We start from the raw sequence: 22507 nt of genomic DNA on the forward strand, positions 1-22507 counted from the left end.
CATGCATATCCTTCGGCTCATCGTGCAACCTGGGAGACTGCTGTGATATGGAAGAGATCATCGGTTCCGCTTCCATGGCTAGATTCCGCACTTGGAGGTCTCATGGATGTGCCAAGATGGAGTCGAGCATTAAACCCCGTGTGGAGGATGCGAGGGTTGGCTGGCACGAGTCAGGGATCCAGGCGTCTTGGGGGCGGCGTCTCGGGGACTGAAATAAGAAAGGAAGTCTAATCTGGTAGGACTAATTGGTCAAGAGCGTCCTGAGTGGAGAACTAAATAAGTACTCTGGAGGTTATATGTCAATCAGTACCAGCACTGTAGTGTTGAATTGGCAGTAGATAGCGCCAATATCCAAGATTTGTCCAAGTTCATAGAATAGAAGGAATTGCCATGGCACGATGCGGCATATTCTAATGCTTTATGTATTCTGTAACCTCCATGTCTATATCGTAAGATGAGGTGCTCGTGGATATGGATATCTACCCCGGATTCTCCCCGCAGCGGAGCAATTCCACTGTGGGTCTGACAGGAGCTGCCACAACCAGCCTTGGCCGCGCGCATTTCATTCCGTCTGCCGCACCTTATATCGACGGTTATAGCTTTCTTATTGCTTTATAGTCGTGGAACGGGTCGGAGTCGGGTCATGCATCCGCGGGTCGGCTATACTGCGTCGTATACTGGGTAATCCCGTCCAGAAAAACCCGATGGGACCAGCGTGTGATGGCCACGCGGTCGAAATAAAACTCATATATATGATTGGTGCTTTTAGCTTCAACGAGGATTTCTCCTGAATCGAGCACCTTCCCTACCGGGCCAACTTGCAGCTCGGATACAAGCTCACCAGCTGCGTTTGGAGATATTTCTTCGCCCACAGACCAAACGCTTATCCCAGCTTGCTTGGGGTATCTGAAAGTGTCACATAGGCGATAGACTGACGTCGAAGTCCTTGAGTCGTCATCTTTCACTTCGCAAAGATACTCCGCTGCGTAGTCTGAACAGGATGGGTACCGAGGATGGAAGGCTACCTTCCCCGATACAGCTCCAAGGTTATCGTCATGAGCCTTCACTCTTTCAAAGCTCCACTGGCCGTGCAACGCCCGGAAAACTGCCGCTGCCGTACCCACGCAGTGGCCAGGCTCTGCAGAAAGAGTACTGCTCAAAGCTTTCATTGTTATATCCACTTCCTGCGAAGTATCCCTTAACTGAGTGTCTCGTCCAATGGAATATGCCGGGTATCGAGCAGGAACGACGGGACCCGGCTGCACATCCCCACGACCTATCTCAATAGGAACCCTAGTACGGTGTACTCGCCGAGCAAGCGAGCCCATTAACCCCACATAATCACCTAAAGGGAACTGTCCGCGAAGCGCCACGGGCTTGAAGTCCCTGAATTCACGAACCTTTTGCCTCTCTGTCGCTCTTGAAAGCTGCTCTTCAGCTGTTAGGTAGGTCGACTTTTCACTTTCCAAATTAATCGTAGCCCAGGTCTGAGCTAGGTTTTGCGCTTGTAGCTCTGCTGGGCCCCAGAAGGCGCCTCGGTAGAATCCGACGAAGCCCAGGTCTGGAATCTCGCTGTGTGCGCTGCTCCAGCTGTCTAGGATGAGCGGGAGGAAATGGTCTTCTTTGGAGTATTCGAGCGTGGATAGTATATCTTGTGGTAGGAATGAGAGGGAGTCGGAAGGTTTGAATCCTGTTGCTACTACTATCGCAGCAACGTCGGTAAGGGTTGTTACTCCGGTAGGGGTTTGGATGTCAATTGTCCCTTTATCAAGCTGCAGGACTGAACAGGCCCGACCTGTCACGGTTTTGATCGCCCCGGATCGAATGTACTCCGTGTAGTAGTCGGCTATGCCCACCCACGGGGGCCGCTCGTTCTCTTTCCCTTGACCATCAGTAATGTTGATGCCGCCGAATTCGCCATAGTTCTTTCCAACCATGTCTCGGAAGAACAGGTTCCTCTTCGAAATTTGTTCCGGCGAGACGGGCCCGAAAACAAACTCGCTTGCTCCAGGCGGCCGCCGTCCCAAGTCATACAGTGATAGATCAAGCGGCACAAACGGCATCGAGCCTTCAGAGGAACCGCCCGCGTATTGATGTGGCAGGTAAGTAGGCAGCACCCAAAACGGCCCAGACCCGACATGCCACACTTCGTAACCATTCCCAGCTTGAGCAGCAGAGTCAGGGCTGAAGTTCAAAGAGGAGACGTGAAGCGCTAGCGAGCTTGCGGCCTCGACGCCTGACATGCTTCCGCCTATGACAACTAGTTTTCCTCTAGGTGATTTCCCAAGCAGACTGCGTATATCCTCTGGGTTCTGCAGCTTCGAGCTGTGGACTGTACGAGGGAAGTCCTCGAGTCCGGGTATATTTGGAATACTGGGGGTCCCAAAGTGGCCCGATGCCACGACGAGGAAATCAAATTCATCCGTCTGGACTCTTGGATCTCGCCCTTCACACTCCCTATAAATGGCTTAGTTTAGCTCTCTCAAATGGAAGATGAAAACTCACCCATCATGCACCCAAGAAACCTTCCACCCCATCCTATCCCTAGTATTATCCTTCGCGCGCCGTATCACATTCAAAACCCCGCTTCCCAACCTCAGACATTCACGAGGAATATAAACCTCAACATACTTCTCCAAATACCTGCGCACCTCCCACGCACACGGGAAAGCAGGAACCTCCTGACGACCGAGTGCCGTCTCCCACGACAGATCAGAAAACGCAACTGAGAAGCGACTCAGGTTCGTCTTCATCCACGGGTCCACGAAGCCACGAGACTTATGCTCAGAAGGCAAACTGGCTGCATGTTTTGATGTTGAAATCGATGCAGAAGGGTAGTCTACAGCCCAGAGACCACCTATCCGCCATTTCTTCTCGAATATCACCGGGCTGAATGTTCCTGGGGGGAAGTTCTGTAAGAGTGTTTTGGCCATTGCGAGACCCGAGGGGCCGGCGCCTGGAGCTGGTTAGTAAGAGATGGAACTGGTCAGTAAAGTAGAGGATTGACTTGCCGATTATGGCGACGCGCTTTGGTTTGGGCATGCTGGTGAGGATGTGTTGCAATGTTGAAGCTGCTCAGAAATACCCCACTACGTTAACTGTCGGATGGTGGGGAGCTGGTGAGGGGTCATTGTTCTGCTTTCTTTTCATCCACAACACCGCATTGTTATCGGTATAGAATTTACTGGGTGCATTGGAAGTACCGTTGACTGGAATTGAAAATATTTAGATAGATTAAAGCAGTTGTTTGGGTTCTGGTTCTATGGGACCGTCCAGGCACACGTGACATCATACACAAGTTGAAATAAATATACTAAATATGCTCAATCTTAAGTAGTGAACTGTATATTATATAATAATCTTGAATATTTACAACAGATATAGTGTAACAATACTTGTGGTTACACATTACCAGCCTACCCCACAATCACAGACACAGCTGACAACTGCAGGGGCCCGTCCACCCGACCTGGAGAAGCGATGCTAAATCTTCCTCCAAAGATACAGTTTCCAACAAAAGCCCCCTCAGGATCCCGCGTCCAAGTCTCGTGAAAAGCTGAATCAAGACTTGGCGATGCGCGCCAATGTCACAGATACGAGACAGCCTTCTCTGTGCAGCGAATTGGAGTCTCTCTACATCTTGGACGGGAAGACGAGTGAAGCTGTCCAGTTTGAAGAGTTGATACTTAGCTGAGCTGAATGACAGCTATTTTGGTTGAATAAGAATAAACACGAAGTTACATTGCATACACAGATATACTAGGACTAGGGTATGACAGCCGCAATGGATGCCGCTTCTGGAGGCTCAGCTGTCTGGGCTATTCTTGGCTGCGAATGCTTGCATTTTCTTTTGGAGAGAGTCTTATGTTAGCTGTCAGTCTGTCAGCCTGTTGCAATCCCGTTAAGACTTGGTGAGCATTGAAAGATAAGAAAACGACTATTGACGATATATTCTAGATATAATGATATCGACATGATCTGCTCGGGAGATCATCAGCGGCTCTATGAAAATCACCTTCTCCATATACGAGTCAAACTTGGGGAAACGATATACAGACTTCAATACAGACCTCATTGAATACGAGAGATCTAGACTAGAGCCTCTAACGAGGACTACTGCTGCAACTACTATATGTCCAATCTACCCCTGTCTCTATACGATGCTCAGCTGTCCGTCCTCTCCTCGCATGGCGAGGATAATACGCAATGCAACATCGTATTTTGCGCTCCTTTGCTTCTTTGGGATTCATGTCCGGTTTACTAACCTTTAGACCCTAATTTCAGCATCACGAGAGCGCGGACTATACGGACGTCTCAGATACAGAAACGAAGGTGAGGGACGGAAAGCGACTCAGCTAGGATGCATTAAGAGGCTGAGGAATATAAAAGACCCTACATTTCCATTGAAGTAGACTATATCATTATCATTGTAAATCTGTTTAAATGGTTGGGATGCTTAAACTCCCCCTGGTTCTAGCCACTCTGTGGTTCTGGCAGGTTTTAGCAGCACCAGCCTCGCCTGAATTCGAAGACCTCGTCCCTGTGCCCCGAGATGTATGGGACCAATCCCTCATGAGAACGGCAGACAATGGAGCCTCCGTCGGTCTGGCAGACCACGAGAAGTTTGTCTGGGCTTCTAGTGATAGTGAGTCGGTCTACAGATGATGTATACAAGACAGGTGCTAACGATAGCAGAACCCGGTGAAAAGGCAGTAGTCGTCAGCATGGTTGCATACTCCAAGCAAGATGAAAAGATTCTGGATATGGACAAGTTCTCCTTTGCGCTAGACACTGCCAGTTGCAATGCAGAAGAGTTCTTCCTCCACTTCAAGCACCCGCTTATCTACCAAGCGGCGAAGATTGCATGGGGCTGGGTTAACTACAACGAGCTCCGTTCGTTTGTTATCGTCCCTAGCTGGAAGGGATGCGGCGATGACCGTTCTCATGACCCCTGGGTTGTGAGGAAGGTCGAGTTCGACGACAAAACCCACAAGGTCATTCTCGATGCCTCCGAGAGCAACTGGAAGAAGGTGATGAATACCTTTGTGCTTGACTTTGGAGAGATGGTCCTGGGAAATAATAAAAAGCGCGATATCATCCCGGATCTGGACAAGAAGTTTACGCTGGATGTCAGCTCGAGCTTCCCCGAGGAGATCTTCAGCTGGGAGGTTGATACTGGGGTTCTCAACGCCACGTTGCAGGCGAACTGTGATGACTGCGGCACCGAGGGCTCGCTTGTTTTTGCCGGCCACGTTGAAGCCAGTCTAGGCTGGACAGGGATTGACATTGACAAGTTCGAGCTCTCAGTCAAGCCGCAGGGCGTCAAGGCCCATGTCGGAGTGAGTCTGGAGTTTCAGGGGGAAGTTGATTTCCGGGACTTTGTCCAGCCATCACAAGAGCTCAACCTGCTTGATATTCCTGTCTCTGGCTGGAGAATTCCAAAGGTCTTCCAGTTTGGACCGCACGTTGAGATCAACGCTGGCTATGTCATTGACTATATCGGCGGCTCTGCTGTATTCTCGACCGGCATCACAGCAAGTATCCCGGATACAGCAATTGCAAAGCTGGATCTCAAAGCAGAAGACTCGGTCCAGGTTTCTGGATGGACTCCTGAGATTGAGACAGATCCGTTAGAATTGCGAGCGGAGATCGACGCGCAGACCCGGCTGTATACCGAGATTGCTCTCTCGGTCAGCATCACCATTCTGGGTGCGTCAACCATACCCTAGCCCCAACTTCGAAAATAACTGACAAGACAGATGACAACGGCTTCGGCGTCGATTTGGCACTCAAAGTCCCCCAGCTGACGGTCACAACATCTGGTGGCGTTGGTGAGCTACCACCCTGCCAGTTGTCGATGTAGCTAACATCCCAGACCTAAACGGCTTCTGCGCACCAGGCGAAGACGTATTTGGTGTCAAAATAGATTCCACCGTTGGTGCCAACCTCGCCCTCGAGGGCTGGGCAGAGGTCGACGGTGACCGCAATACCCTCGCCCAAGTCACCCTCGTAGACGCCCCAGACCTCTTCACCTTCCCTCAAGTATGTCTCGCTTTCGGCGAGCTTTCAGAGGGCTACTGCTTAGCCGAGGGAGACGCCGAAGAGGAAGAAGACAGTACCGGTAACAACAACAAGAAGAAGAAGAAGCGTGGCGCTCTCCCTAGAGCCACTCTCCCAGAACCTTCAAAAGAGCCTGGACCGGCCCATCACGACTTAGACCGTCGCCAGAGTGAAGACAGAAGCCGCCCTTACCAGCTCTACTGCGACAAGAAAGGAGAGTTCACGTTCCGCAAACTGAGATACCCCGGCCCTGCGAGTATCCGGGACGACACCGATGTGCCCATCATCAAGCCCGACGTGGAATGCGCGGACTCGAACGACTGCGTGCCGGACACCGGCATCACCGTCATCAAGGACAATATGCAAGACCGTGCAGTTGTTCGGAAAGATAATGGTGATAAGAACGTGCCGCGCATGTGGGCTAGTATGTCCTTCCCCTTTCCTCCAACTATATCGAAACTGCCAATAAGCTAATATAATCCTGTCAACAGCGGAACATATCTACGAGGCAGTCTGGATCAGGGACTTCCTCGACTACGTGCATGAGAAGCGCACCGGTGGTGATGTAGACCAGGAGTGCCATGCGGACGTGAAAAAGTTCTTCGACGACAAAATCAAACCTACTAAGGTTCCGGTGCCAGAAAGCGCAAACCCGCCAAAGACATACAAGGAGTCGCTGTTGCAGAATCTGGGAACGAATAATACGTACAAGGAGCGCATGGTGCTGCTTCCGATGAAGCAGAATAATCATAAACACCATGTATTGCCCATATTTCTATTTCTATACTTCTGTGACAACTAACCATGGGCTAGATGTTCTCGAAAAAAGAGTTGGTAGGCTACTTCAAAAACCCAAACAGCGAAAGGCCAAAAAGACCAAACGACCATTTCCGGCGGACTTGCGATATTGCCCGGATCGTGACGGCGTGCAGGTACTTCGATAACGGCGAGGTGCGGGAAAGGCTGAATAACACTCTTGTTGCGCTGGAAGATGTGCTGTACGTCTAGCCCAGTGTTCCCTCGTTTGGACTTTGATGGCAAGTTGCTAATGATTCCCCAGGGGCGCAATGGACCAGGATCCAAATACCAAGGTCGAAGGCTTCTCGTTTGCAGATGCCCACAGGGAATGGTATGACCAGATGTTTAAAAACGGCATTGACTTCACGAGGGAGAAACTGGAGGAGTATGCTACGTTTATGATTGCAGATGGGGCTGCAATGGACCAGCTCTCTGCTACCGCAAAGACCCAGATCGAGGGTCTTGCGGACGGGAGTAAGCTGGAGGAGTACTGTCCTGGCACTGCAAGGAAGGACTGGTAAATATATTCAGTTATGATATAATGACAAATACCGATATCAATTACATGAATCACATCAAGCCTAACTTATAAATATTTACATGAACTATAAAGTAGCGCCAGCACTCTGAGGAACAGTACTCTCAATCTCACTCGCCTCAGCACACTCCGCAATCGTCAAGTCCGCCCAGTCAGACAGGAAGCTCGCATCGGTATAGCCCTCGCCGCCCTCACTGTTCGTGTAGATGCTGCTCGTGCAGTCGCGGCCAATATAGCTCGAGCAGGCATCATTGCCGCTTCCATCCGCCGAAGACAGGAACAGCGATCCAGCCTCCCAGGTAGTGTCGTCAGCGATGTTGGCTATATCTGTAAAGACATTGCCCTCGAAGAGACCCTGCCCTTGCTCGTTTCCTTCAATTGCGTGTCCCGTGTTGTCGCTCCAGACGTTGTTGCAGGCGTGGAACTTGGTTGTTCCGCTGAGTGCGGGTGCGCGGCCGGAGGTCTTGTATAGATAGTTGCCCTTGAATGTGATGGAGTCGTCGGCACCGACGAGCTCCATGCCCCAGTACTGGTATCCGTCGCAGCCGGTCGAGTAGGTTGTTTCGCCGTTGAGGAAGTTGTTGGACAGTGTAATTTGGCTGTTTGCCTCGAAGCCGAAGACGTAGTGCACACGGCCGATCAGGGAAGTCTAGTCGGTCAGTAACCTATACAAATAAGAAAGATAAGGAAAGGTACCTCGACATGATCAATCCAGATCAAACTGCTCCCGTCAAAATTCAACGCATCCCCACCCCAGACATACGCCGGGTTCAAGTCCGTGATCTTGATATTCTGCACAATAATATTGCTCACCCCATCGGTGAAACTCAATCCCTTGCCCTTAATCGCGCCCTCTCCCTCTCCCAGAAGCGTCTTGTCCGAGGCGACGGGAATCGGCGTCGGACCGGCCGCATCATACGTCGCCATCGTGCTGGGGTCGCTGCCGCAGTCGTCCTGCAGGATGGCTTGACATCCCTCGCCCTCGCCCCATGAGTAGCAGGCTGTGCCGGTGGCGGTGGTTCCGGTGAAGTCGTACGTCTTGGTCAGGACGATGACCTGTTCTCCCTCGCCTGATAGCAGGCTTTCGAGCTCGGCGGCATCGGCTGGGTAGACGGGGGTTGCGTCGCCACCGCCAGTGACGCCGGAGGCGAAGCCCTCAGCAGATCCGGAGACGGACTGCGCAGTGGCTAGAGTTGCCGAGAGGGCAAGGCTGAGGATGTACTTCATTTTTTTGAAAGTTGATCAATTGACTGTTGTTGAATTGAATGTCAAGAACGGGACCGGGGAAGTTTATATAGACCTCGGAGACCAAGACAGTTAAAATAAGCGAACTCAAACAACCTGTCAAACGACCGAAAAAAACATCAACATCAAACCCCCAGCGTCTCCAGCCGGTCAGCAAACTCCGCAGCGTGGACTGTCGGAATCCGCAGGCTCCGCACACCAAGACCGGAGCCAGGAACCTGCAATCTATATTCAGCGGTTCACCGTTACAAGAACTGACACTAACACTTTTTTAAACATGGAATATGCAGGCGGAGGTCCGCACGAGGAAGACTGACTCGCCAAGTGGTTCCGTGCCTTGCCGATCGTTAATCTAAATGAGACCGCACGTTTTCACGCCGGAACCCAGCTTGCAAGAGTCAAGCTTCATCCCTGGCTTGGAGGCGTTCGTCAGCGGGTATTTTCTCGGGGCAATTTTTCTGTGGGCTGCTGTTTGGAAACGGAGACTGGCCTGATGCTAGCACTGCATGTTGAGTAGAGGGAGGGGGTTGTTGGCCGTCAGTAAGCTTGAGTCAGGGAGTCTGGATTCAGAAGTCATTATTCAATCACGAACACATATTGACAGGCAAGGGTTTAAACTGATTCTCAGCCATTCGACAGATTTACCCGCCCAGAACTTCACTCGCTGTCCCTGACCTGAAAGTTGTCGTAGACTCTGCCCGAGGCGACAAACTGTCGGGGCTAATAGTCAATCCATAGAGTCTGGAGACTGACTTGTGGTCGACAGTGCTGTGCTAAAGGTCAGATGGCTAAGCCAGGTGGGTTGGGTGTAGCAGAGCACATGTTATTATCACCATCTGCTATTGAATCTTCTATGAGATCTATGACATGTGTTAGAATTATTTACTCTATACGCCTTTGGCAATGCAATAGGAAGGCTTCAACGCAGCAGAGTTATCTTATGTACAAGCAGACTGCAACAAGCCAACCAGTTCCTCATCGTCCATCTCTTTTGCCAGTGACAGTGCTGTTTTCCCGTCCTTATCCTGCATAGTTTGATCAACTCGCGGATCAGAGAGTAACAACTGTAATGTTTTCACGCTACGTCTCTCTGTTGCGAGTAACAATGCTGAGCGACCTTCCTTATCCTGAATATTTGGGTTAACGCGCTGATCTTTAAGTAGCAGCTCCATATGATCCCTGTCATCATTCCATGCTGCCCATGATAATAGGGTCATGCCATGCGGAGTCTGAATATTTGGGCCAACACGCATTTCAGCAAGTATTAATGTCATAATCTCCTTCCCGTAAGACCATGCTTCCTGTATGATTTTTTCTTCATCGTCCCTGATACATGATTTAACATGTTCGTTACCAAGCAGTAGCTCGATAACTTCTGCACGTCCATTCCTTGCAGCCCAGGAAAGTGCATCAGCACTCTGGGTATTTAGGTCAATACGCTTAGCCGCGAACAGTAACTTGAAGATTTCCGTGTGGCCATTCCCTGCTGCCCACGACAGCAGTGTTCGCCCGTCAATGTCCGTGATATTTGGGTCAACGCGCTGATCAGCAAGAAGTAAATTGACGATTTCTGCGTGGTTATATACTGCTGCGTGGCATAGTGGCGTCCAGCCCTTATCATCTTTCATATCTGGGTGAAACCGACAGTTATTAAGAAGCAATTTGGCAATTTCTGTGTGACCATTCGCTACTGCTGATAACACTGGTGACCAGCACCTCTCATAGTTAGTAGCTGGGTTAACTCGCTGATTCTCAAGAAGTAACTTGACAATTTCCTCATAACATCTCCTTGCTGTCGATGATAGTGGTTTCCGGTGCTTTTCACTTTTAATATCCGGGCTAACACGCTGGTCATCAAGCAAAAACCTGACAAGTTCTATGTGCCCACTCTTTACTGCACATACCAGCGGTGTTACATTTCTCTGAATGGCAACACGCGGATCAGCAAGTAGTAATTTAACAATTTCCTCTTGTCCATTCGATGCTGCCATTGATAGCGCCGTTGGTGCACCAATTTCAAGGGAATTCGGGCCAACACGCGGATCATCAAGTAGTAACTTGACAATTTCCTTGTGGCCATTTGCTGCTGCGCCTGAAAGAGCTGCTGATGTAAATGAATCATGGAGATTGGGGTCAACACGCGGATCATCAAGTATTAATCTAATAATTTCCTTGTGCCCATTCTCTACTGCCAATAGTAATGCGTCTCGTGTGTGGCAAGAATCGAACTTCGGGTCAGCACGCTAAAGGTCAAGTGATAGTTGGGCGAGCTGCAAATAGTTCTTCGTCGCCGCGTATTCTAGTGGCGTTATATCGTCTTCCTCATCTCCATACCAAAATAGGACTGCTTCATTTGGTAGTATGGCTCCTGTTTCAAGCATAAAAATGAATAAAAGCTCTTCACTAGTCTCCGGTGCAACAGGAGGGACGGAGTTCTGCTTTGATAGCTCAAAATTATGTTGAATAGTTGCACTCACTGCGCGATTGCATAGTTCGCGAAGCTTACTCCCCGGAGGCCCATTCCGCGCATATGCTCTCATTATTGCTTGAAGGGTGTCTTTGCTCTTATTCGCAAGACACGAAAATAGCGAGTTCCGGTCACGCTCATCTTCATTTTCTTTTTCCAACCAAGACGGACTAGATGAGCAAGCTTCGATGAGACTTAGGAGGCCACGGTCCGCAAGAACATACTGAAGGCTCGTGTAGGGGCCATATTGGTATATCATATCATCTTCAAAAACATTTAGTGCAATCCACCAAGAGATCTGAAAGCTCTCAAGAAAGGCGCTCTGTACAATCCCAGTCTTTGCTGCCGCCTCCGCATGGTCAAAAACATTCGAAATCGCGTACTCGAGGAACGGAAATGCCGCGGCGGCTCCGTAAGGGCTTCCATGCATTTTCCACATGCGGGCCCCTGAAGGAACTTGGTCAAGATTCAGAAAGTCGGATATGCTCTCCATGGTCATGTATTCAAGGCAGCGCCTCTTTAGATGTTCATGGCTCTGCCCTTCAAAGTTATCTCTTAGATCGGGCCAAATTTGAGATAACCAGTTTTCCTTGAGGAGAAAATCTCTCACTGACTCATGGATGAATTGGACAGTTGGTTTTGAAACAGTTATTTCTGCAAGTCCTTTGGAACAATCCAAGATATACTTTTTCATGGCTTCGTCCGTAATATTCTCAGGGTTCCACTCGTTGGTTGCACTACAATCGGTTTCGAAAAGAAGGATGCAGTATAATTCCACCGGCGTCAAAGGTCGACTTGCAAACAGAACCCATTGAATGCACAAAATGAGCTCATTCCCGTTATCTTTATCCCGTGTCAGAATATCGCGGAATAAGTCGTGCAGGTCGCCAGGAATGTCCTGGAGCTTCCGCCAAAGGGTGTTTATACGCCCACGGTCATACTCTTTATTCAGAATCTGTATGACAAGAACAACCCACATAAAAATTCCAGATGCCTTTCGTCGAACTTCGTTCTTGATTTGTGTTGTAATGTTACTGTCCCCGATTTTCAGCTCGCTATCCACGTAAGTCACGATGTCATCGCTGTGTCCCTTTTGACCTTCTAGGGTGAGCTCCAATCCTTTCTTGATGGTAATATGGGGGTAATGCCTGCTCGCAAAAAGGACATTAAAACGAATGCCAGCTTTGACTGCCAATTCTGCCATGTCCTCAAAAAAGCGTAACATGTCGCGGATCTGCATCTCCTCGCATTCATCGAGTGCGTCAATAAAACACATGATATCCGACTGTCCAAGGTTCTGGATTGCTTTTTTAAAAGCTTCTTGCAGCAATACCACATTCCACTGGAAGCCCTTGTCTTTATACCGTGCTGTTATAGCTGGGGGGTCAATCTCTTTAAAAAGTTGCCACAAGAGAGTTCGATACATCCCGATTGTAGACTTCTCCAACTCCTCTCCTCGTGCGTTGAAGAAGAAGTGTAGAACTGTCTTGTCCTTCATCTTTTCGAGGGCATTGTCAAGAGCAAATTTCATAAGTGTTGATTTTCCAGCTCCTGGTTTTCCCTTTATCCACAAAACACCGTGATGGCCGTTGAGTTCGGTGCTGTCAAGCCACCCACAGTATTCGGGGTTTCCCAAAAGCCATTTGCAAGTCCTTGTGTGTGAATTTTTGATGTTACTCTTCCGAGACTCAATCTGGTCAAATCTCAATGACTCCAGTAATTTCTGCTTTTCTTCCTTGCTGATCGATGCATTGTCTTCATCACGGTGTCGAGATGAGATGCCGGCTGGTTTAGCGGACGCAGGTGCAGCATAATCGGGTGAGATGCTGTGGTCAAGTTCCGTTTTGTCCTGAGAAAATCCAGAGCCCAGATAAGAGAGCAGCTCTTTGGCACATCCCGCGGCAGAGGCGGCGGCATAGTGATGCCAGATGTCGTTTTTGTGGGAGTCGGCATAGTCAGAAATACCACGGATAACAAGACAGGGGAACTCTGTCAAAATACCAGCAGCTTCCATTTCAAAGCATAGCACATCACCCAGGTCGGATTGCGCGTTCAAATGAGTCCGCCTCGCATTTCGCATAACTCTGTCCCCAGAAGCAATCAATCCGTAATGGATTTGAGGTGCACTAGATTCGCGTGAAAATCGGTGAGCCATGCCTTCCCTGTCACAGTTTTTGCATCCATCTTGACCGGGGACGTGTGTTGTGTCAGGCGTGAAGAGGATGTCTGTTTTGACAGGTGGTTTCTAGTATAGGGAAAGCCCTTCTCTCTTTCGCAACATATCCATCAGAAATTCACTGATCCTGTTTGGTGTCGTCCGATGATCCGATTGCATCCTTACAACTGCAGACCTCAGAGCGGAAGGTGCTGGTGACAGATACCCTTTGCGAATAAAACCATCTCCTGTATCCTTCCCCAGGTCATACTGAATCACTCCACTATGCAGGCCCTCAGGCATGCCTATGACCACATCACCTAAACGAATGTCATGCTTATCACTCGGCACGCCTCCTCCAATCCCAACAAGCAATCGCAATTCGATTCCCGGGAAAGTGCGTGCCATATTTGTAGCAACAATTGCTGCAGCACCTTTCCCTTGGTTTTCAGGAAGGCAGGTGATCACAACATTATGTCCACTGAGTGTGCCGACGATATAGGAGTTTGGATCACCATGTACTTCGCGCAGCCCAATGTGCTCGTCATCTAACATGTATCGTACGGCGCTCATCTCAAGTTCAAGGGCGCAAATTATTCCGATCTTGTAGTCTTGGTGTCTGAGTTGCTTCTGGTGGCCGTTATGAATGGCCAAGCCATGGTAACCTTCATCGTCGCCGCGGGGTCTCTTGCGGCCCCTCTCAGCTTCCGGGTCAAGCTTTTCGTGGTCAATCTGGTGCTTTCGAGCACTGTCAGCCATAATGAAAATGATGCATCGGTAAGTAACCGACCGAAATCGACGTAGCCGTCACTGATCGAGCAAGTTGAGTAGGTTTTGTTGTTTATTGAAGATTCTGCCTCAAGGCTGAATCGTGAATTGCGGTGTTGGAAAAAGCAAAACGCCAAGTCGACATACGAGGCTGAGGGCAGGAGTCCAGCTTAGGTGGCTAAGCAGCAAATTGGGCGAACGTGACTTGGAATTGAGTCCCCTGTCATTATAGTCATCCCTGTTAGTATTAACTATCTAAAATGCATCTAGCTAGCCACCAGTCACGCATAGTCCACCATAGCGTTATAGACTTTTCTGCCCCTGGGAAGAGGGAGATACCAGGCCAGACGGGATATGTACCTCCCAATCAAGATCAGCATGAGCAAGGGAGGCGCCACTCTGGTAAATGAAATCTCCTACAGGCTACAGCAAAAAGGCTAAAACCAAGGTAAAAGCACAGCCTCAGACAACTTCCGTCTGCATTAATTATAGGCAAAGTAAAGCAACTAAGAAAACAAATAGGTATTCTAAACTCCAAGCACCTGGCTAACAAAGCAAGTATAACAAATAAGCAAAAGGGTATTCGTGGTCAAAACAGTAATCATCTACCAACGGTCCACATGGAACCGATCAGTAGTTAAGTTGGAGTAGCAGAGCTGTTGCAGGTAGCGAAGGAATGAATGAACTGCATAAAGGTCGTATACAAAAGGAAGTAAGTCGTAAGGATGAATGTAAATAGCGAGCCAGTCAACGGGACCACTAATAAAGGGTTGTCGAACGTATGCCGTCCATGGCAAGAATATGATTAATAGAGTTGAGCCGAAAGCGGAACCTCTCGTGTTTGTAAAGTGCTATCCCGAAGGAAGGGTCATCTATTTCCGTTGGATGGATGATCAACCACTGCGACGAGATTCTGTCCAACGAGACAGAACGAGGCTCTTTCCCGCGAGTCATTGATTGTGCTGGTGGGTGGTGTTTGGTGATCACGGGTGCCTCCTGCCTGGGCGTCTGCCGGCGTTGTTGACTTGCATGCTTGGCGACTGCGCCAATGCTGTGACATTCGCGCCAAGACAATGATTCGCAAGCGGATGATGCATCATGAACTCGAACATCAACGACAGGAATGTCAAAAGGATCGGGAGCGAAAATCTCGGTGGCTGCGATGGAGTCTCGGTAGCGGTGCCAAGTTGGTTTGTTGTCGCGTTCTGAAGTGGCAGGCTCAGTAGAGTCAGAGGGTGTGGCTGCGCAGAGCAAGGATGGTATGCCAAGGATCTTCAGTACAGTCGATCAAGCCAAGCGACCACTTGTACTTCATTGCTGTGTTGATTCGGGTAACAGGCATCCGTGAATTCCTGGTGCGTGACGAATGTGTCGACGTTGCGCTCAGTCAGGGGGCTCTTGCATAGGTTCTTCTGTCTGAGCAGTTGCCGCTCGGCTCGCGCGGATGGGGTCAATTTCGCAAAGGTATTTCGTATCCGTCGGATGCCGCCGGGGACGTGGATGTGCGAGATCTCAGGCGGTCCAAACGGTGTATCGACCTTCCACGGGCCCTCGGAGGCTAAAGAGCGGGTGTTCTTCTTGTGCTGGTGGGTGCGGAACCGAGCCATGGTGGGAACTGATCCGGTCAGAGATGAGTAAGATGAGTTCAGATGCTTCATGATGGGGGAGAAAGTAGAAGGGAAGTGAAGGAAAGGGAGGCCGAATCGGGAGTCTATATACGCACCTCGTTTTGGAGGGGGTTCGCTGGGGCGTGCGGGGCCCTTGGTGGAGGTCAAGTCTGAGTCCCAGTTGGGTGCCGAGAATAGCTTCAGAAAAGAACGCGGCGGTTGCACTATCATCTTGGCATGATAAGTAGTGCGCAGACTGGCTCGCTGGCACCTCTAGGCTCCAGGCTGCCGGGAGATCTCGAGATGGAGATCCCCTTGGGCCTCGAATGACTTAAAACTGATGGTTGTTGGAGAGAGCGCCGCGAAATGGCCCAGAAAGAGTGACCCACCGTCTGATGTCATCGATTCCCAAGCGGACTTGACTTCCAGAGTGCGAGTCACCAACTCTCTCACTTCGGGTATCGGAAGTGCTACCTGCTATTACAACCATTCTCACTCAGAATGCAGGAGCAGATGTCATCAATTATTGGCATTTAACAAGAAAACACATCAGTGGATCCCTCCGCTTGGCAGCAGATCAGGTCGCCCTGTCCTGTCTCTGCCTATACAGCAACGACAAAGTGTATCCGGAGTAAAAACGACACAGCAGGAAACCCAAGTCAGTGATTCGCCCAAAGATGTAAACCCAACCGTTCCAGCCGTGCCAGCCAGCCGCGTTCTGCGCGCAGCCAATCCATATCCTAATGCGGTAAAGCAGTGCATTGCTAGCCTGAGGTTGAATTCCAGGGCACACGACCTGAGCCCTTGGCGGAAGGGCACTGGCACTGGATGATCGTCATCATGGACCGATGGTTGACTTTTCGTATTTCTTTCCTTTCTCCTCGGATCTCTTCGCCGAATTTTCCAAGGCCGGCCTTTGGGTTGCCTCCACTCGGGAAATCATGGCCTATCCAGGCTACTTAACGATGCCCTCATGATAGATAGTTTGGTGTACTTAGTACAACACCTCAGCGTTCTCTAACTCGCCATGCTCCGTCCCCAAATCCCCGCAATCAAGAGATGGCTTGAGTTATGAGTCGGTATCAGTAGACAAACCCAGCGCACAGACACCTGCAACCCATTCCTTTGAATCCATCCAAAGCCTAGACCACACCTCGAACAATCGTAAACCAGACACCAGGTAGTCGAGGTCGTGCGGGGTATATGCTATCCATTCCAGCTGAACCTTCCTTGCACGGGCCACCAACTGTCTTGCCTGCCTTTCCTTAGCACCTCCTGAGGTAACTATCCCGCACGAGGGCCCTAGTGGCCATGAGGATATCCCGATAAAGACATCCCGAACTCTGGCCGGGGTGAACTTTATATTCCGTCGAGAAGATTCCATGGTAAGTTTGTTTTGGGGGGTCGGGTTTGGTGGCGATTGGCTTCTGGGAGTTGAATGGACGATGGACTTGGGAGGGACGGGATTGGCCTTGCTATAGCAGGGTGTCTTATTGCCCATCCTTGTACACCGTATTCTGGTAAAAGTCATTGTAATCCAAGGGGGATATGTTTTTGGGTTATTGAAACCCCTGATACTTGTGTACTACGGACACAGGAAACAGTCGCAAAACAATATACTCGTATTCATATCGAAAACACCACGTTGAAAACAAAACCAGTTCCAACGCCACTCATTATTCGTAACTGAAACAGACCAGATATTAACAAACAAAACAGATAGCCACCCCTGAGCGCCTCGCGAATCCTTTTTGAGCTGCCGGCGGCAGTGTCTATCATCAAAGTATCATTAATTTAGGAAATCAACAGATCCATCACGCTCATCCTCTTGCGCTGCTGGTCAGGAATCTTGTGCCTCTCGTCCTCGCGAGAGGCAGACGAGCTTGCCGAGCCGCCATGGCCAGAGTCGATTGATCCTCGAGGGTCCCGGTTCAGCATGAGCAGCGCGGCGGAAGCTTCATGGTCCATGTCGGCAGAAGAGGCGTTGGAGAAGCGGGGTTGGATAGCAGGCGAGGTTGTGGCAGACGGAATAGCCCAGGAGCTGCAAGCGGAGCCGGGGCCCATCGTGCGCTCGTTGGTCCGAACTGGTCCCAGCGCAGGACTTGGCAAGATCGACGGTGGGATATCTGATGTTGCGCCGGCCAAGGGGATCCCGCTTCGAGGGGAGTACATTGGAGAGGTGCTGGCTACGCTGTGTGGGGGTACTTCGGGTGACACCGATGCGGAGTATGTGCTGCCTTGGACCTCCCCGAGGAACTCGGGAGATGTTGGTGATAGGGGAGCGGCGGGTAACGATGGTGGTGCCAGCGGTTTGTGTTCACCGGGGGTTTTGAGACCTTGAATGCATTTCTCGAGGTAGTTGACATAATCAATGCTGGCCTAGATGGTAAAGGAGTTAGGCTAATCTCGGGGAAACATTGGTAAGTATGGGGAAACGAACCTGTAGGATGGCCAGCTTATGCATCTCCTGTCCCTGACAAGCCGGGATCATATTCTTCAGGGTCGAAAACTCCTCGTTCATTTTCGACCTCCGTCGCCGCTCGATCAAGCTGTGCGCCGTCTTTCGTGCGATCTTCCGTCCTGCTGCGCTGGTGGCACTTGGTTGCTTCTTTTTGGAAGCGGCCGGTGAAGTGTTATTGGCGGGGGCCTTTGTGTTCCCCTTTGAAGCGGGTTTTGCGGGAGCTGCAGCAGGTTTCGGCGAGGTCTGGGTCTTTGGTTTCATCTGAATGATCTTGCGGGTTCGGGTGGGAGGAGGAGGGAGGTCTAGATCCTCGAGGGGTCTCTTGAAACCGGCCTGCGACGGAGGGTTCGCATTGCGGCCCGGATCAAGTCGCGGTGATGTCGGTGATGCAGGGAAGAATACCGAGGGGTCCGACTTGGATGACCTCCTGCTAGCATCATTCACTTTCGAAGGACTATAGGCAGCTGGGGGCAGAGCAAAGACGTCCGAGCCATCGATCATGGCCTGGTCCTTATCTTTGATGATCAACTCTCCAGACATGGCGGGCGTTGGAGGAAGACGGGAACGTGACATTTTCTGGAAAAGAGACTATAAGAAGCACGACAATATTCTGGGCTTCCTTAAATGCGGAGAGTGCCTTATGGGGTGCGAGGCAGGCTGAAACAAAGTAGCACAAGAAGCGTCTGGTCCCAACTGGGTGTCGTACAACTTGGCGCTGGGAAAGGAAGACTCAGCTCAGGGCCTGTCAGACGAAAGCAGAACGACAAGATAAGGGCGACAAGAGGGGTGAGAAGTTCCTTGAACCCGGGAGGCTCAGGCACGGCAGAAGACAGGTTCTATACTTCCGGCAACGAAAACAACATGGTGGCAAAGTCGTGAGAAAACGGCACAGCAGCCATGGTACAGCGGATGATAATAAGAGCAGATTGCAGGCATGGCGACGAAAATTGGAGCGATCGACGAAGGAGGGCGACGATAGCAGGTGGGTTTCAGGAAGCTCTTGCAAGTGAGGTCGTCAGTTGGTGTCGCGTGCTTGGGAGCGCCCACGCGGTTGCTGCCCGCCCGCTGATTGGCTGGCGGCAGCTGGCCGGACGAAGCACGAGACCGCTTGCCCTCCGCCAACTCGTCGATGCTCTCGCTGCTCGTGCCCCGGTGCATCATTCTCATGGGTCGGCGGTCCGGTGTCCCTTGCTTGAACCTCCTGTCGCTTGCGGGGGTGGTATCTCTCCTCTGTTGTCGCCATGGGTGAAAACGGAGGGATCCAGAGCATGCTGGCGAACATCTCTCACTGATTGGTATACCAGCTTGTGCCTTCACATGGTTTCTGGCATGGCGAAGCTGGAGAGTAACTGTCCCGGCATGGCTCCGATCGGAAGGTCTTTTGCTGCAATTGCCCTTCTGGTCATTGCGAGGGCACGCATGCTGAATCTCCACGTCTAATTGGACTACGCCGGATCCCGCTCATTATGCTTACCGTGCCCTCACTATGGGGCCCGGGGTATCATCCCGATCTCGTGTGAGGCTTTTCCTCCCCGGGATGTGCTGGCTGAGTGTTCGTGTGCGTCAGCTAGGCACTCAAAGACTTCCCTCTCCAGCTCTTCCCTCCAGCTCTTCCCCAATTCGGCGCTGCTAAATGGTTATGGGAATGATACGTCTCCAACATTGTCTTAGATTATAGTCTCTGCGAAACCTTCAGACGGATCATCAATTGATTCCCCAAAGCTGATCCAGGAGGTGATCTCAATTCCAGCCGCGGGCAAGATGCTACTGTAACCATGCTGCCTGTGATGTGTGCTATCAGCGGAAATCATTGAAAGGGTGACCCGTCAGCACGAGATCAGAACTACCAACAAAGAGCCTATCCATTTATTCGTCTCCATTCAGAACTCAATAAATGACGTTGCATCTGGCTCTGATAAGACCCGAAGATGATCTGCTATCTCGGCGCCTCGAGAATCAGACATGCTTTCCTCAATGATCCCGGAAGTCTTCGGGCCACCCACATCAATGCTCAGCCGAAAACGTATAATCTTTTGTAACTCAATGATCTTCTGGTTATCATTGCATATATTGGTCCTGATTCCACACCGAAGAAACTAATCCGAGGCTGAGCCAAACAACCACCCAGATCACTTTCGGGAACGATGTATCACTAACTCACCTTATATAGTGTCTCAATTGCAAGGTAAGTGGGACTTCAGTAGAAGTATGAAGTATTTGTAAGGATGCTTAGGTAGGGCATCTACACCACATAAGAGTCTAGATACTTGGCAGGTTCCGAGAAAGCGCTATTAAGTTTAACCATCCCTGAGTACGTACTGGTGATCAACAACTACATTCTTCAAAAAAGGGGTGTGAATCTATCAAGGTGCATTGTTTCTTAAATGAGCATATCACGGCGTCTCTATGTCTATCCATAAACATAAGGCATATTTCTAGACACCGCACACCCAATCCGCATATCCAATGCACACCCCCTTGCGTCCACAATGAGAGATCCGATCATCCGACGCATCACATAACCCGCGGGACAGCCACAACCTAAGTAAAGAGCCGCTCGAGCAGAACCTCGCCAAAGTTACTTTCCGCCGGGGACTTATCCATCCTCCAGATCCTGTTTCCAGCCCTCTTGCTCAACCACAACCCATGGTCGCTCGAGCTCTCCTCGTCCCCATCAATGGGGTGCCTGTCTCGCCGATCAATGATGCACGCTCCCCGCGTCCACTGGCCCGTCGTCTCCACCCGAATGTCCTCAGGTGAGTTCTCAGCTGGCTTCCACCCCTCATCTTCAGCGGTCAGCGCGTACCATACGCAAACGGGGTCGTGCAGGCTGAGTTCCGCCGCGTCGCCTGTTTGGTTCGCGTGCAGTCTTTCCAGGGTTGCGAATGTGTGCGCCATGAAGGCCTTGACCCATTCAGCTAGTGGCGAGCCAGCCTCTACCAGCGGGGTGGTTGCTTTCCGGAATTGACCGCGGTTGATGCCGTGCTTTAATGTGATGTCCAGCGGGAATAGACGGAGGGTGAGCTGTCCGCTGAGGTTTGGCGGGAGGTCTAGCAGGCTCTTGCAGATTGGCAAGGTACTCTTGGGAGAAGGGGAAGTGAGGGCGTAGACCCGTGCGGCGGCGAATGCGTCCGCGTACGCATTGAATTCGGCAACCGGCGTCACCTGGCTCTTGTTAGTTGAGCAAAATAAAAGGTAAACGGAGCTATTCTCACATTTCCAGGCTCATGCACGGCTCCTCCCATAACCACAACTTCCTTGGCCCGGAGGAACGTCTCTGGATCGGCGGCGGAAGCTAAAGCCAGGTTGGTGAGAGGCCCGACGGCCACGATGGTAACTGTGTCCGGATCATTCTCGCGCAGAACGCGAAGCATCTCCTCGTGGGCAGGGCGCTTTGAGGGGATGAATGATTGGTGAGCTGGAGTACCCGTAGGTACGGGCTTCAGTTCGACAGGCTCATGGGTTGGGTCGAAAAGATGCTCCCAGGCCTCTCTGGGAGTCAAATGGGGATGCTGCACTATGTCAGTAAAGCTGCGGGGGCGTGGAAATTTTTTGGCTACACGTACGCTGCCGTGGATCCCACCCAGTCCGTCGATTCCATCTTCAAAAGTCAGCTACAGGGTACTAGAGTTGAGACATGTAAGTGGCGAAACTCACGGAAGTAGTCTGCGAGCATCTTCTGGTCATCCAAGGGATCCTCCGCCCCGAGAGCGACAAGTGGTGGATGGGCGCGCAATGTGTCAAAGCCCTCGGGTTTACCCTGCTCGCGACGCCACTGCATCTCTTTCTCCAGGATGTGGAACATGGAGACAACATTGCGTAGGCAGCTGCATGGGCACTTAGGCGAGTGGTCGTAAACAGCCTGGGTTTGACATACCTCTTTACCTCGACATTACCGAATGTCAAGGAGACAAGAAGGACTTCGACATCCTCGGACTTCCCAGAAAACGCCAGCAGAAGAGCGAGGATATCATCGATTCCCTGTGATATCTCTTAGCGGAGGTCTAACCAAATGGGCAGTGCCGAGCACGTGGCGAAACATGCAAGTGCATACCGGATCAGTATCGATGATAAGCTTCTTCTTGGGTGTCATTTTGCGACTGTAGCTGTCTAAAAATGTGGTTCAATGAATACCAGAGTATCTCGAGATAAGAGACTCGGATGGAGAAGAGAGAGGGGAGAAGGTGGGATGTCTTGGCGGCCTTTCTTGCCAGGTCCACATCATCTGTTTCTCTCCAACTCGCGATGTTTATGGAAATACTTGGTAACTGGAACATACAATGAAACATAACAAAACACGTGCTTTCAATGTCACAATCATGGCTGTTGTGTATCAATCCATCAACAGAAATATGAACCTGACTTCGTCCATCTCTAGTAGTACCATGTACTTTGGTCCGATCTCCAC

General features: G+C 50.7%; 7 protein-coding genes across 7 annotated transcripts; 1 reads left to right on the plus strand and 6 right to left on the minus strand.

The window, feature by feature from the left end:
- Positions 1 to 270: 270 nt before the first annotated feature.
- ASPVEDRAFT_287860 (uncharacterized protein) lies at positions 271 to 3288 on the minus strand. Its single transcript, XM_040810151.1, has 3 exons — positions 3012 to 3288; positions 2506 to 2956; positions 271 to 2457 (listed from the first exon to the last, which is right to left on the minus strand). Exons 1-3 carry the CDS (start codon positions 3040 to 3042, stop codon positions 642 to 644), a joined length of 2298 nt encoding a protein of 765 aa, XP_040663114.1. The 5' UTR covers positions 3043 to 3288; the 3' UTR covers positions 271 to 641.
- A 1155-nt stretch (positions 3289 to 4443) lies between these two features.
- Positions 4444 to 7379, plus strand: ASPVEDRAFT_79077 (uncharacterized protein; the record flags this gene model as incomplete). The annotated part of the gene is made up of 7 exons (XM_040816645.1): positions 4444 to 4645; positions 4696 to 5709; positions 5760 to 5831; positions 5876 to 6484; positions 6552 to 6820; positions 6874 to 7058; positions 7121 to 7379. The coding sequence occupies 7 exons, from the start codon at positions 4444 to 4446 to the stop codon at positions 7377 to 7379; spliced, it is 2610 nt and encodes an 869-aa protein (XP_040663115.1).
- Positions 7380 to 7463: 84 nt separating this feature from the next.
- Positions 7464 to 8623, minus strand: ASPVEDRAFT_119586 (polysaccharide lyase family 1 protein; the record flags this gene model as incomplete). The annotated part of the gene is made up of 2 exons (XM_040805716.1): positions 7464 to 8045; positions 8093 to 8623. The coding sequence occupies 2 exons, from the start codon at positions 8621 to 8623 to the stop codon at positions 7464 to 7466; spliced, it is 1113 nt and encodes a 370-aa protein (XP_040663116.1).
- A 956-nt stretch (positions 8624 to 9579) lies between these two features.
- On the minus strand, positions 9580 to 14022 carry ASPVEDRAFT_122198 (Pfs, NB-ARC and Ankyrin domain protein; the record flags this gene model as incomplete). The annotated part of the gene is made up of 3 exons (XM_040805962.1): positions 9580 to 10404; positions 11119 to 13292; positions 13407 to 14022. 3 exons carry the CDS (start codon positions 14020 to 14022, stop codon positions 9580 to 9582), a joined length of 3615 nt encoding a protein of 1204 aa, XP_040663117.1.
- Positions 14023 to 15305: 1283 nt separating this feature from the next.
- ASPVEDRAFT_121244 (uncharacterized protein) lies at positions 15306 to 15638 on the minus strand (the record flags this gene model as incomplete). Its single annotated transcript, XM_040805866.1, has 1 exon — positions 15306 to 15638. The coding sequence occupies one exon, from the start codon at positions 15636 to 15638 to the stop codon at positions 15306 to 15308; it is 333 nt and encodes a 110-aa protein (XP_040663118.1).
- Positions 15639 to 17432: 1794 nt separating this feature from the next.
- ASPVEDRAFT_79082 (uncharacterized protein) lies at positions 17433 to 18639 on the minus strand (the record flags this gene model as incomplete). Its single annotated transcript, XM_040816646.1, has 2 exons — positions 17433 to 18017; positions 18079 to 18639. 2 exons carry the CDS (start codon positions 18637 to 18639, stop codon positions 17433 to 17435), a joined length of 1146 nt encoding a protein of 381 aa, XP_040663119.1.
- Positions 18640 to 20640: 2001 nt separating this feature from the next.
- Positions 20641 to 22192, minus strand: ASPVEDRAFT_49379 (putative nucleoside hydrolase; the record flags this gene model as incomplete). Its single annotated transcript, XM_040814154.1, has 6 exons — positions 20641 to 21264; positions 21315 to 21611; positions 21666 to 21700; positions 21757 to 21926; positions 21977 to 22080; positions 22154 to 22192. The coding sequence occupies 6 exons, from the start codon at positions 22190 to 22192 to the stop codon at positions 20641 to 20643; spliced, it is 1269 nt and encodes a 422-aa protein (XP_040663120.1).
- Between the last annotated feature and the right edge of the window lie 315 nt (positions 22193 to 22507).

Source organism: Aspergillus versicolor (genome assembly GCF_001890125.1).
Source record: "Aspergillus versicolor CBS 583.65 unplaced genomic scaffold ASPVEscaffold_1, whole genome shotgun sequence".
In the NCBI taxonomy this organism is placed as follows: Eukaryota; Fungi; Ascomycota; class Eurotiomycetes; order Eurotiales; family Aspergillaceae; genus Aspergillus; species Aspergillus versicolor.